This window comes from Erinaceus europaeus, chromosome 20 (assembly GCF_950295315.1).
Source record: "Erinaceus europaeus chromosome 20, mEriEur2.1, whole genome shotgun sequence".
Taxonomy (NCBI): domain Eukaryota; kingdom Metazoa; phylum Chordata; class Mammalia; order Eulipotyphla; family Erinaceidae; genus Erinaceus; species Erinaceus europaeus.
Genome location: NC_080181.1, coordinates 57654424 through 57667986, shown reverse-complemented (window position 1 = coordinate 57667986; position 13563 = coordinate 57654424). Strand labels below are relative to the sequence as shown.

General features: G+C 58.0%; 1 protein-coding gene across 6 annotated transcripts in view; it reads right to left on the bottom strand.

Moving 5' to 3' along the window:
• ADAMTSL3 (ADAMTS like 3) overlaps positions 1 to 13563 on the bottom strand; it is a 68080-nt gene that overhangs the window by 27418 nt on the left and 27099 nt on the right. For 4 of the 6 annotated variants that reach the window (XM_060179514.1, XM_060179515.1, XM_060179510.1 and 1 more), the window contains exons 9-16: positions 13001 to 13158; positions 11309 to 11420; positions 9917 to 10055; positions 9293 to 9343; positions 7087 to 7426; positions 5323 to 5470; positions 2458 to 2542; positions 190 to 476 (exon numbers count right to left, since the gene is read on the bottom strand). In XM_060179514.1, coding sequence (XP_060035497.1) covers positions 190 to 476; positions 2458 to 2542; positions 5323 to 5470; positions 7087 to 7426; positions 9293 to 9343; positions 9917 to 10055; positions 11309 to 11420; positions 13001 to 13158 — 1320 coding nt within the window. The remainder of the gene's footprint in view (positions 1 to 189; positions 477 to 2457; positions 2543 to 5322; positions 5471 to 7086; positions 7427 to 9292; positions 9344 to 9916; positions 10056 to 11308; positions 11421 to 13000; positions 13159 to 13563) is intronic. The other 2 variants (XM_060179512.1, XM_060179513.1) reach the window with 2 other exon arrangements.

Here is a 13563-nt window from a genome sequence, read left to right as displayed (position 1 = left end):
CAGTGACCAGGGTCCCTGTCTCCCCTCAGTCACAAAGACCTTTATGTAGAGGAGGATAGCAGTGGTGCAGGACCCCCATTTTCTCTTGAACAGAGTGACTGCAAGTCTCAGCACGGCCTCCCTCCCTTCCTGAGTGGCAGCCCTCCAGAGGGCTCCCCCCATTCCCACCAACACCCCACCTGTAGTTACCTCCCAGACAGGTGGTGGAGCAGGGCGTGAAGCCGGCGTACTCCCAGCCGTAGGTGGCCCGGCTGTGGCCGTGAGTCGGGCGGGGAGGCTCCAGGGTGGAGGGGCTCTGGCGGCAGGCCCGGAGGAGGCAGGGCCGCTGGGTGGGCGGCGCAGGGCCCTGGCACTCCTCGGTGGGCAGCTCTGCCTCTGCCCGTGTGAAGTTGAGCTGTGCCAGGCAGTGCACTGCCCGCACCTGGATGCCGGGGCCACAGGTGCTGCTGCAGGCAGACCAGGGCTCAGGGACAAACCTGTGACAGAGGATGGGGTGTCATGGGGGAGAGGCTGGGAGGAGCTGGCACTGCGCAGGGGTGTGGTGCAGAGTGCCAGGCACCTGTCTGGTGGCTGCATGATTTCTAGAAGGTTCCCAGACTCTCAGAGGGAGTGCCTGCAGGTGTTGCTTTGGGACACCTAAACACATCTGTCCCTGCGTCTTAAATTTTTCTTTTATTTATTGCATAGAGACAGAGAGAAGTCAAGAGGGAAGAGGGAGAGGGGAAGGAGTGAGGGAGAGAGAGAGAGACCTGCAGCCCCGCTTCACCTCTTATAAAGTTTCCCCTCTGCCCAGGAGGTGGGGACCAAGGGCTCAAACCCAGGCCCAGGTGCGTTGTATCAGGTGCACGGCCACCTGGCCCCGTCCCCGTGTCTTAGATGCTGAGAGCAGTCAGGACTTCCTGAAAAGGCCAGCCAGTATCTGCCTCAGACTCTGCAGGACGAATGGTCACCGCTATGTGCGCTCAGTCCGCTGGGAACCAACCAAGGTAGCCACAGCGGCAGGCAGACTAGCGGCCCCGGCTCCTCTGTGCCGCAGGTTTCCAGGCTGGGCTCTGGCCTGGGCTTCTGTGTAGCTTCCACCTGGCGCAAAACATGCTCTTAAAAATACAGAACTCATTCTCAGCTAGCAGGCTGGGCAAAAATCGGGTGCCAGCTTCTCCTGCTTGGTGACCGGGGCAGGCATAGGATAAGGAAGGAGGAGCCTCGGAGTGTCTGCTCCCAGCAGGAAACACTAAGAAGGGACAGGTGGCAGAGGGCTCCGTCTCAGAACGAGCTTGGGATGTCCTGGGTCCCAGAGGGAGACACTGCACTGGTCCTCACGGCAAATGGTGCCCTAGCATGAGCCACATGGCCTCTTGGACTTGAACAGCAGCCCTGCCAGAGAGCCACCGTCCTCCGCTTCACTTGTCCTCGAGATGCTGGCCATGCCGTGGGCTCCTCGCGGCTGAGACGCCCACCTGGCTAGGCAGCCCGCTGAGCTATGTCCCTGTCTTGACCCACATCTTAACTGGCTTCAAAGAGTCTGGTCAGAGAAGGATAGAGGATGGTGTATTCATATATGTTTTCTATTTTATTTGCTTATTATCACTTGAATAGAGATGGAGAAAAAAGGGGGCTGGCCGGTGGCATACCTGGTGAAGAGCACATAGTATGAAGCACAAGGGCCTGTGCAAGGATACGGGTTCGAGCCCCCGGCTCCCTACCTGCAGGGGGGAAGCTTCACAAGTGGTGAAGCAGGTCAGCAGGTGTCTTTCTCTCTCTCCCTCTCTATCTCCCCCGCCTCTCTCAATTTCTCTCTGTCCTGTCCAATAAAATGGGGGGGGGGCGATGTGGCCACCAGGAGCAGTGGATTTGTAGTGCTGGCACCGAACCCCAGCGATAACCCTGGAGGAAAAAATAAAGAAAAAGTGAGAGGGAAGGGGGAAACAGAGAGGGAGAAAGAGAGAGAGACACCTGCAGCTCTGCTTCACCACTCACAAAGCTTTCCCCTGCAGGTGAGGACTGGGGGCTTGAACCTGTGTCCTTTCACACCAGAACACGTGCATTACCGCCTGGCCTCTTATTTATTTATATTTTGAGCAGAGCTCTGCTCTGACTGGTGGTGGTGCTGGGGACCAGATCTGGAGCCTCTGGCTGTAATGCCACAGACTTCAGTGCTGCGCTGTCTCCCCAGCAGAGGCAGCCTTGTCTTGAGGACTCCAGATCCATCTCTGGCTCACTGAATGTTCTCATTCAGATCTGGGGATCATGCTCCATTTTCCAAAGGCAGCCGGCCCTGGGGCCTGCTCTTCTGCGAGTCTCACACGCCTCCTGCCAGAGCAGGGCTGTCTGAGAGAGGCGGCCGGCTGGCCAGCCCCAGCTCCCCAGGGCCCGCACGCCCAGCCTGCTGGACTGAGCACGAGCACAGGAAGACGCTGCTGGCTTGCTCTGGCTGCCCAGAATGGCTCTCAGACTCACGTGGGCTTCTCTGGGGCTGTCCTGGGCTGGTCCAGCTTGAGAGCTTGCTTCTGCCAAGGCAGCTTTGCTTCCACCGGACTTTTCTCTGTGGAAAAGGAAACAGAACAGGCAGCTGGGTGCCGCTGACGGCCAGGGAGCCGAGTCCCAGCACGAGCCACGCAGAGTCGAGTTGCTTCCCAGCGGAACCAAAGGCTCCTGGCCTCTGTGTTTTTAGTTAACACACTGTCAGAATGCAAGCCCAGAGCTCCCAGGGCAGAGCTGCAGCTGCTTCCCAAACACACAGACTCGGCGCCAAGCCCTGCTGGGTGCAAATCCACACCGACTCCAGCCCCGTCATCTCCTGCGTCCTTTCTCCGGATTCCCGGGACCCCTCGGGTTAAGGGAGCAAAGCAGAGAGCTCGGCCTGGGGTTCAGGAGGAGGGAGAGTGAGGCCTATGCTGGGTCACCCACAGGTGGGAGCCAGCGGCCTCCCAGGAAGGGAGCAGGGAGGAGCGAGAGAGGAAGTGACTCAGCTGCTTTCGAGAAAGGGGAGCATGTGAGAGGACAGCCCAGAGCACAGCAGGGCACAGGCTTCCTAGGCCTGAACCCCACCTGCAGCTCGGGGGACGGACGCCGTCCAACAAGGATTCGCTGGATGGCTCCTCGTGAAGCTGCCACGCCATGTGGTTATAAACATGGCCTATTATTATTATTATTTAATTTTTGCCTCCAGGTTATTGCTGGGGTTCAGTGTCTGCACTACAAATCCACTGCTTCTGGCAGCCATCTTTCTTCCATTGTCATCATTGTTGCTGTTATTGCTGTCGTTGTTGGATAAGAGAGAAATGGAGAGAGGAGGGGAAGACAGAGAGGGGGAGAGAAAGATAGACACCTGCAGACCTGCTTCACCGCCTGTGAAGCGACCCTCCTGCAGGTGGGGAGCCGGGGGCTCGAACCAGGATTCCTGCTCTGGTCCTTGCGCTTTGCACCACCTGCGCTTAACCTGCTGTGCTCGCACAACCCCTTAAATATGGCTTTTATCCAGGCTGACAAGACAGCCACAGGCCAGAGCTGGGCCAGTGCAAAGTCCCAGGCTTATAACATGGAGAGCAGAGGCTCCACACCTGTCTCTGAACACACCAGAGAGCTGCCCCTGAGCCAGACGGGCAGGCGACGCTCCTCCTGTTTCCCGGCTGCAAGGCTGTGCCCAGCGCCCTCCCGCCCAGCCGTGAGCAGCGGCTCTCTCGTAGCTCACGGGCAGCTGCCTCCTTTCTAGTGTCCACCCTTCTCTTGGTGACTATTTCTTGTCCTTCCCAATAGATTCTCTACGCCCTTGGCTGCGTGTGGCCGTATTCTCTCCCGGCCGGAAGATGGCACCACTGCGTCTCCACTCTCCACGTGGACACTGACTCCGGGAGGAAGGATACATGGCACTGTGCCCTCTCGGGACTGAGCTCACCTCTGCAGAACCTGGAGCACTGAGGGACACCCAGTGTCCGCCATCCTCTCTGAAGTCTAAGGAGTCCCCGTGTCCACCCCATGCAGGGGAGCCTTGCCTGAGGTTCAGCAGGGCCTGGGGATGCAAGGAAGTGAGCAGAGCGGGACCCACGGCCAGGGGCTCCCCGACTTCTCACCCAAGGAGGCTGAGGGAGAACAGGAGGGCGTTCCAGACCTGCCTGCTGGTCGAGACCACGGCTAAAGCCCCTGTTCACTCTGGGATGGTTGTTTTAAGTTGAGATAGAGGCAGAGAGAGAAGAGAGGTAAAGAGGAAGAGAGAGAGAGCTGGGCAGTGGCACACTCCACACATAGCACTAAGCACAAGGACCTGTGCAAGGATCTGGGTTCGAGCCCCCACTCACTCTGGGATGGTTGTTTGAGTTTGTTTAAGTTTGGATAGAGGCAGAGAGAGACTAGAGATAGAGAGGAAGAGAGAGGGCTGGGCGGTGGCACACTCCGCACATGGCACTAAGCACAAGGACACGCACAAGGATCTGGGTTCGAGCCCCCGGCCCACCACCTGCAAGCGGGACACTTCACAAGCAGCAAAGCAGGTCTGCAGGTGTCTGTCTTTCTCCCCCCCTCCCCCTTTAATTTGTCTCCCGTCAAGTATAATAGAAACAAAAGAGAAAAAAGAAAAAAGACAGCGAGGAGCAGTGGATTCATAGTGTCAGCACCAAGCCCCAGCACTAATCCTGGAGGCAAAATAAAAATAATAATAAAAAGAAGAGAGGAAGAGAGAGGGGGCCACGTGGTGTTGCATCTGGCTAAGCAGGTATGTTACCATGCTTAAGAACCTGGGTTCAAGCCCCTGGTCCCCACCGGAAGGGGGAAGCTTCACGAGTGGTAAAGCAGTGCAGTAGGCACATCTCTCTCTCTCTCTCTCTCTCTCTCTCTCTCTCGCTCTCTCTCTCCCACTGTCCTCTTGATTTCTCTCTGTCCTGTTAAGTAAAAAGGAAAAATGGTTGCCAGAAGCAGTAGACTCCTAGAGCAGACCCAGTGATGACCCTGGATGAAATAAATCAGAGAGAGAGATGCGCCTACAGCACCTCTTCACCTCTCCTGAAGCTCCTCCCCCCACTCCTGTAGGTGGGGACGGGGCCTCGAACCCGGGGTACACTCAGGCAGGGGCACCGCCACCCGCCCCAGGCTCTTGCTGAGAGTGAGGCAGCCCCACCCTACAGAACCATGCTCCCTGCCATCAGGATGAGCAGGTTCCGGGGATCCGGGGACCCTCCTCCTCCTCCTCCGGGGAAGGGCCCCACGGGGTCACGCTACCGTCACCAGGCAGGCAGGCAGGCACCGTGCTGGAGAATGAGCCAGGGGAGCTGGGCCTCCCTGTGGGACTGACGGTGGAGCCGCCTGCAGGCGCAGGCGTCCAGGACTCACCTCTGGGCCTGTGGCAGGGCGTGGACACTACACAGTCCTCCTTGACGTGCGGCTTCTGCTGCGGGCTGCAGCCGCCCACGTGCTGGCCGCGGTGGTCCAGGCAGAGCACCACCCTGTAGCGCAGCCCATGGCCGCAGGTCACCGTGCACTGGGGGGAGAGTGGGAGCCGCTGGGGAGGGCACATGGGAGCACGGGGTGGGGCGGGGGCTGCAGGAGCTCGGCGCCAAGGCCTCCGGGGAAGGGCTGCTTTCTGGGGCTCCCATGATTCAGGGTCTTGGCCCGGCTGAGCTTCCTGCCAGTTCTCATCTAAATAAAAAAAGTCGGGGCCTGAGTGGTGGTGTACCCAGGTAAGAGCACACAGTGCGAAGTGCAAGGACCGGGGTTTGAGCCCCCACTCCCCACCTGCAGGGAGAATGCTTCACGAGCAGTGAAGCAGGGCTGCAGGTATCTCTTTCTCTCCCCCTCTCTATCTCCCTCTCCTCTCTCAGTTTCTCTCTGTCCTGTCCAATAAAATGGAAAATGGCTGCCAGGAGCAGTGGATTCATAGTGCCGGCAGAGCCCCGAGGTAACCTTGAAGGCAAAAAATATTTTTTTTCTTTAGAGTATTGAAACTTTGCAGCTGAGGTTGAGTGGTGGCTCACCAGGTCAAGTGTGTATGTTGTCATGTATGAGGACCCGGGTTCAAGGCCTCAACAAAACTCCCAGTGGATTCTTTCTTCCCTTCTTTTAAAATAGAGAGACAGAGACAGTGCTGGACACCCCGAGGCTGGGATGCAGGAAGCTGTGTCTATGTGGCCGGCAGACTCAGCCTGTCTGGCGTCCCCAGGAGACGGGGCCCCAGCACCAGGGCGCTGCCCTTCACACTGTGACCACCTTCCCACAGTCACTCACAGCAACCAGCCTCACAGGGACTGTCTGTGCGTGTGTACAGAGAGTACACCTTGTCTCGGTGGTCGGCAGACTCTGGGACAGAAGCAGCAGACTCGTGGCCACCGGCCAAGGCCACGTGGGCCAGAGCAGGAGGACGTCCTGTGTGTGCTGGGAGGAGGGGAGGTGGCCGCCAACTGCATTTTTCCTTAACTAAGAAGTGAACCCTTGCTTCTCTGTTTAAAAATTAACTATTGCTAGGAGCCGGACAGTGGCACACTGGGTGGAGTGCACATGCTACAGTGCACAAGGACCCGGGTTTAAGAGCCCAGTGGTGAAGCAGTGCTGCAGGTGTCTCTCTCTCCCTCTTTCCTAAGTTTCTGTCAAAACAAAATATGAAAAAAAAAGAAAAAACTTTGCTTATCTCAAGAGGAGAGACGTGTGGTGGTCTGCAGGAGGGATGCTTCATGAGTGGAGAAATCCATTTGCAGGTGCCTCTCTCTCTCTCTCTCTCTCTTCCTCCCTCTTTTCCTCCTCTAATCCTCTCAGCCTCCGTACTATCCAGTAAAACAGAAAGGAAAGGGGAGGGGAAGAATGGCCACTGAGAGCAGGGGATTCATTATTCCTGCACCAGCCCCCAGCTGATGTGATTCATTATTCCTGCACCAGCCCCCAGCCAGATCCCCGGGGGCCATAAAAACAAGATGTGGACTCTGAGTAGCCACGTCTCTGGTGACCGCAGCGTCCTCTCTTGCTGTCGTGACCAGGTGGCCTGGGGCTCCCTTGGCCGTCCCAGAGGAGCAGATGCCCCCCCGGGGCCCAGCTCCAGCGTCCATTCCTCCCAGATGTGCCCCGTCCTCGGGCCTACACCGTCCGCCCCCGACGCCGCTCCCCTACCTGCGACCACTCCAGGGCGGCCCACCGGGGGCAGTGGAAGAGGTTGCAGGGCTGCGTGGCCTGGGGGCTCGGCGTGTACATGCACTTCCAGTCCTCCACCTGCAGCACCTCGCCCTGCGCCGACTCCTCCACGCACACGGAGCTGCGCTGCTGGGTCCCGCCGCCACAGGAGGCCGAGCACGCCGTCCAGGGGCTGTGCTCCCAGCTCAGAGCAAGCACACGGCACGACCTGTTACTCAGACACAGAGACGGACGCCAGCACAGCCCTGGGCCCCAGCTGCTTTCTGCTTTCTCTTGTTTATTTGTTTTTAAATGCTCTTTATTTCTTAGAGAGAGACAGCTGGAAGTCGAGAGGAAGGGGCGGCAGAGGGGGAGAGAGACAGAGAGACACCTGCAGCCCTGCTTCACCACTTGCAAAGCTTTCCCCTGCAGGTGGGCTCGAACCTGGGTCCTTGTGCACTGTAAGATGTGTGCTCAGCCAGGTGTGCCACCATCTGGCCCCTGGCTTTTGTTTTCTTGCTACCAGGTCACTGCTGAGTTAAGAGACCCAGTGGGTCCTATTTCCCTCTAGAAAAAGGGTGCTCATCTACCTGCGGGGGCGGGGGCACCTCATGAATGATGGGGCAGGTCTGCAGGTGTCTCTGTCTCCCCCTCCCCTCTCAGTTCCTCTCTGTCCCATCTAATTAAAACATAAACAAAACACAAAGAAAGGAAAAAAGAAAACAATGGCCACCAGGATCAGGGGTCTCATAGTGTTGGCACTGAGCCCCAGCCCTGGTGGCAATAAATAGATAAATAAATAAATAAAGGCTGGGTGGTGGTTCACTGGTGCACATGTTACAATGCACAAGGTCCTAGGTTCAAGCCCCTGATCCCCACCTGCAGGGGGAAAGCTTTGCGAATGGTGAAGCAGGGCTGCAGGTGTCTCTCTCTCCCTCTCTCTCTCTTTCTCTCTCTCTCCCCCCTCCCTCTCTCTCCCCCTTCCTCTCAATATCTGGCTGTGTCTATCAAATAGATAAAGATCAAAATAAAGGGAAATAGAAAGGAATAAAGAAAGAAAAAGTTGGGAGACAGAAAGGGAGAGAAAAGGAGGATCCCACAGCAGTGCTCCACCAATTGTGAATCCCCCCCCCCCACATGCAGACGGCCTGTGAGATGGAGATGGCTGGGGGGTCCTGATCCCATGGACCCCGAGGGGGAGCATCACACCCACCCTAGTCACCCCCACATGGCCACCATGAGAGCACGTCACTGCTCAAGCACACATGAAGGCACATTTAGACGTGGGGTGCCGAGATGCCAACAGATAAAGCTGCTGGGACCAGAGACTCCTCAGCAGGAAGGACCCTGGCCATCTGCGTACAGAAGGGGGCAGTTCGTGGACTACCCCTCTCTCTCCTGGTCTTCTTTTTGCCTCCAGGGTTATCGCTGGGGCTTGGTGCCGGCACTACGAATCCACTGCTCCTGAGGTTATTTGTTTCCCCTTGTGTTGCCCTTGTTGTTTATCATTGTTGTTAGTATTGTTGTTACTGCTGTCATTGCTGTTGGAGAAGACAGAGAGAAATGGAGAGAGGAGGGGAAGAAAGAGAGGGGGATAAAAAGACAGACACCTGCAGACCTGCTTCACCGCACGTGAAGTGACTCCCCTGCAGGTGGGGAGCCAGGGGCTCGAACCGGGATCCTTACGCCGGTCCTTGCGCTTTGCACCATGTGCGCTTAGCCCACTGTGCTACCGCCTGGGCCTTCTTTTGTTCTTTGAAAGCATTTTAACTATCTTTATTTATTTATTGGATAGAGACAGCCAGAAATGGAGAGGAACAGAGGAGGAGAGAGGCAGAGAGGCAGCTGCAGCCCTGCTTCACCATTGACAAAGCCCTCCCCTTGTAGGTAGGAACTGGGGGCTCGAACCCGGGTCCTTGGGTACTGTAACATGTGTACTCAGCCAGGTGTGCCATCTCCTGGCCCCTCTTTTTTGTTCTTTTATAGAAGGTAAGAGACAGCTGAGGCAGAGGGAGACACCTGCAGCACTGCTCCTCCTGCAGGTAGGGAGCTGGGGGCTTCAACCCTGGGCCCTTGGGCCTATCGATGTGTGTGCCCTTCCTGTGGGGTCGAGAGCAGGAGCCTCTCACATGCTAGAGCGAGGCTGCAGTCGTGCTGCTTGCTTGCAAAGGACTGACAACCGCACTGGGGACGGGGGCTGACTCACCGAGGGAGGGGCTGGAAGTGGTCGTAGGGCATGATCTCCTTAAAGCCGTCGCTGTGGGGAAGGGAGGGAGAGGTCACCGCCAGGGCCCAGCACCACCGTGCTCTGTCTACTCAGACCCCATGACCAAGAGACAGATTCCTCTGAGAACTAAACACACCGGGGGCTGGAGGGGGCTCTGGGCTGGAGGGGGGAATGGGCTGGAGGGAGGAGTGGTCTGGAGGGGGCTCTGGGTGGAGGGGGCTCTGGGATGGAGGCTCTGGGGTTGGAGGGGGGAATGGGCTGGAGGGGGGAGTGGTCTGGAGGGGGCTCTGGGCTTAGAGGGCTCTGGGCTGGAGGCTCTGGGGTTGGAGGGGCTCTGGGCTGGTACTCTCATTCTGAGACTGTAAGAAGCCAGAAAGGCCCTCTGGCCACCCAGCTGCAGGATAAACTCCGACTGCCCTGCTCAGTGTACAGCTGGTGGCGGGTGCCTATGTGAATGTTAGGCAGGCAGCCCTGGGCCCTGCCCTGAGCACCGGCCCCACACACCAGAGGCAGCACCGGGTTCCAGTATGGTCACCCAGAAGCAGGAGCGGGGTGGGGGTGGGAGGACCCTGGACAGAGCCGCCGTGGGCTGGCGGTTCCCACCTGGACGGACAGGGCTCCATGCCGCACTCCCGCAGCCGGGGCTTGGGCTTCACGTTCTCCGGGTAGTAGTGGCAGTAGTGGTTGGGGACCACGCGCTGCAGTCTGGTGTCCACACACTCGGCCGAGCTGAGCTGGTAGCCTGTGGGGGGGTCGGCCATCTGTCCCCCGAGGACCCCAGCCCACACAGACCCCCTGTCCGGGCTGGACAGAACCACCAGAGGCCTCACACCCACACGGTGCCCGGCCCCAAACACCACAGTGGGGCCAGGGTTTAGCAGCATCCGTGCAGGACTGGGCTTCTCCCTCTTGTTTTTAAAGCAGAACCTCGAGTTCTTTTTGGCATTGTGAGGGTCTCACAACTGCAGTTCTGCTTCTTTTCCTTTCTTTCTTTTTTTTTTTTTGGATAGAGAAAGAGGCAGAGAAATAAGGAGACGGTGACAACAGAGCCCACAGTCCTGAAGCTTCCTGCAATGTGGTGGGAACCGGGCTTGAACCCGGGTTCACACACACGGCAAAGCTACGCACCACCCAAGCAAGCTGCTTCACGGGCTCTGCGACTCCTGTCACAGGGTCAACCTCACCCATCTTTTTATTTCAGGCACGTGTGCGTGTGCGCGTGTGTGTCCACAGCACCGAGCTTCTCCTGGTGGAGACTTCCATGTGGGGCTGGGACTGGAATCTGGACCCCCATCATCCTCAGTACCCGAGACGCCCCTGTACCCTAGCAGATGCAGGCCCAGCTGCCCCCCCACACCTGGGAGCGGGCCCTGCCTTCTGTGGGGAGCCTTCACCCTGCTTCCCGAACCCCATAGTGCAGGCAGCAACCCAGCATCACGGCCAGCACTGCCACGGCCTCAGCTGGCTGTCAGGCTCTTTAGAGGAAGGGGAAGAGCTCAGCAAGCAGAGTGCAGGACTTGCACACCTGAGTCTGCTGGCTGGCGCTCTGGCTTCCCGCTCCCTTCCCCACCTTCGTTCCCCTCAGGTAAAATTTTATCTCTTGGATGACTTAAATAAAAGGTAAGACTTTTTTAAGAAGAAAGTTAAAGATGATACATGCTTTGGGGCACACCAGGAGAGAAGCCCCAGCACACGCCAACCCTGTCCAGCTTCCCCAGCTAGCAGACTCAGGTGTGCAAGTCCTGCCTTCCAGACCCCTTCATGCCTCTGGGGGTCATGCCACCTCACAGGGGCTCCCACTCCACTGCAGGGGCCCGGCCCAGGACGCCTCACCTGGCCCCACCTCCTAACCCACCTTACCTGGCCTCACCTCCCAGCCTGCCTCTCCTGGCCCCACCTCCTAGCCCACCTTACCTGGCCTCACCTCCCGGCCTGCCTCACCTGGCCCCACCTCCTAGCCCACCTTACCTGGCCTCACCTCCCAGCCCGCCTCACCTCCACCACAGGTCACAGTGCAGGGGAAGAAGTCTGTTTGCCTCCAGTGGTGGCTGATGGGCTGGTAGAAGGAGAAGTGCACCACGCCATCCCTGGGCGTCTGGGGCCTGGTCTGCACAGAAGGCAGAGGTCACTCACTGCAGGCCCCCAGGGGAGCCCCACACACTGTGAGCGGGTGCCCGTCTGAGTGATGTCCCTCAGCTCTGTTACCTCGGGCCCTGGGGCCTTCACCCAGCCTCCCTGCAGGCAGTGGGCTCACAGACGGAAGTGAGAGAGAAGCACTATGGTCCCCCACGGAAGTCAGCTGAAAGTCTAGGAAGCAAAGCTCCCTCAACACCAGGGCTCCCAGAGTTTGGGGGCAGAAGGGCTCTCAGTGAGCCTCCCCTGGGCAGAGGATGGCCACAGCTACACTGCACAGCCCAGTGTAAGCGGGCTCTGAGAACGCCTGTCTTCACAGACACAGGGGCCTGGCACGGGCGTCCGGGAGGGCACGCACATCACTGTGCTTGAGGCCCTGAGTTCCAGCTCTCAGACTCCACCTGCGGTGGGGGGAAGCTTCTTTTATTCCCCCCCCCCCAGGGTTATCACTGGGGCTCCGTGCCTGCACTACAAGTGCACTGCTTCTGGAGGCTAATTTTTCCCCTTTTGTTGCCACTGTTGTTAGTATTATTGTTGTTACTGCTGTCGTTGTTGGATAGGGCACAGAGAAATGGAAACAGGAGGGGAAGACAGAGAGGGGGAGAGAAAGACAGACACCTGCAGATCTGCTTCACCGCCTGTGAAGTGACTCCCCTGCAGGTGGGGAGCCGGGGGCTTGAACCGGGATTTATATGCTGGTCCTTGGGCTTCATGGCATGTGCGGTTAACCCACTGTGCCACCGCCCAGCCCCCGGGGGGAGCTTCTTGAGCAGTGAAGCCATGCTGCAGGTGTCTCTCCTCTCTGACTATCTTCCCACCCACTCAATTTCTCTCTCTCAGATAAAAGAAAGAAAAAAGAAAAAATGGTTACTGGAAACAGTGGATTTGTTTGCAGGTGCCGAGCCCCAGCATAACCTTTGTGGCAAAAAACAAACATGGAGAATATCTCGTAACAAACATTCTGGGTTTTCAAGGATATGGCTTTGCATTTGCTACGACAGAGACATGAGTCTCTCCTGAGACAGAGAGAGGGCAGAGCAGCATTCCAGCACACATGGGGCCGGGGATCGCCCGCGCCTCAGGCCTGTAAGTCCTGCCCTCTCCTAGCTGGGCCACCTCCCTGGCACTGGACTTTTCAAATGTTAGCCAGTTAGAGCCCGAAGTCTGCTAACAATGGCCACATCTGGCCGGCACTGGACACGTGAGGGTTGAGCCTGGACGGGGAGGCCACCATCCTGTCTCCCTGCTCTTCCCTCCTGGCACTGCCTGGGCTGGGGGACACCGGCTGAGAGAGCTCAGCTGTTAGGAAGAAGCTGGCCTTTCCACCTGCAGGGAGCTACCCCCAGTGTGGGGCCAGGAGCAGTGTGTGTGGGGCACTTTCCTTCCATCTCTGGAAAGGAAGGAAGGAAGGAAGGAAGGAAGGAAGGAAGGAAGGAAGGACAACTCCTGTCAGGTTTTCAGAGCAGGTGGAGGCAGGAAACAGCCTACAGCATCCCTTCCCTCACAAACGCAAGGCCTGGGGGTCCAGGTCTGAGGCACCAGGCGTGGGCTTACCTTGAAGAGGAAGTCAGCCTGCAGGGGCCCCGGAATCTGGAAGGCCTGCCGCTCGGGGCCGCCCCGGAACTCCACCGTGCTGTTTCCTATCACAAACAGCCCGGGGCTGGAGAAGGTGTGCTCACCTCTGCTCCCCTGCAGGGTCTTTGATTCAATGACTGGAATGGAAGGAGGGGCGGGGAGGGAGGGGCGTGTCTTAAAGGCGCCGTGTGCGTGTGCGCACACATGTGCGTGGGGAGGGGCGGTGGTTCACCCGGCTAAGTGCACGTATCCTATGCAGAAGGACCCAGGTCTGAGCCCTGCTCCCCACCTGCAGAGAGGAAGCTTCATGAGTTGTGGAGCAAGGTGCAGGGGTCTCCTTCCCTCTCTATCTCCCCCTCCCCTCTCAATTTCTCTCTGTCCTGTCAAATAAAAATAAAGCAGAAAGAAAAAAATCAACAGGGGGGCAGGGGTAGATAGCAGAATGGTTACGCAAACAGACTCTCCTGCCTGAGGCTCCAGAGTCCCAGGTTCAATCCCCTGCACCACCATAAGCCAGAGCTGAGCAGGGCTCTGGTAAAAAA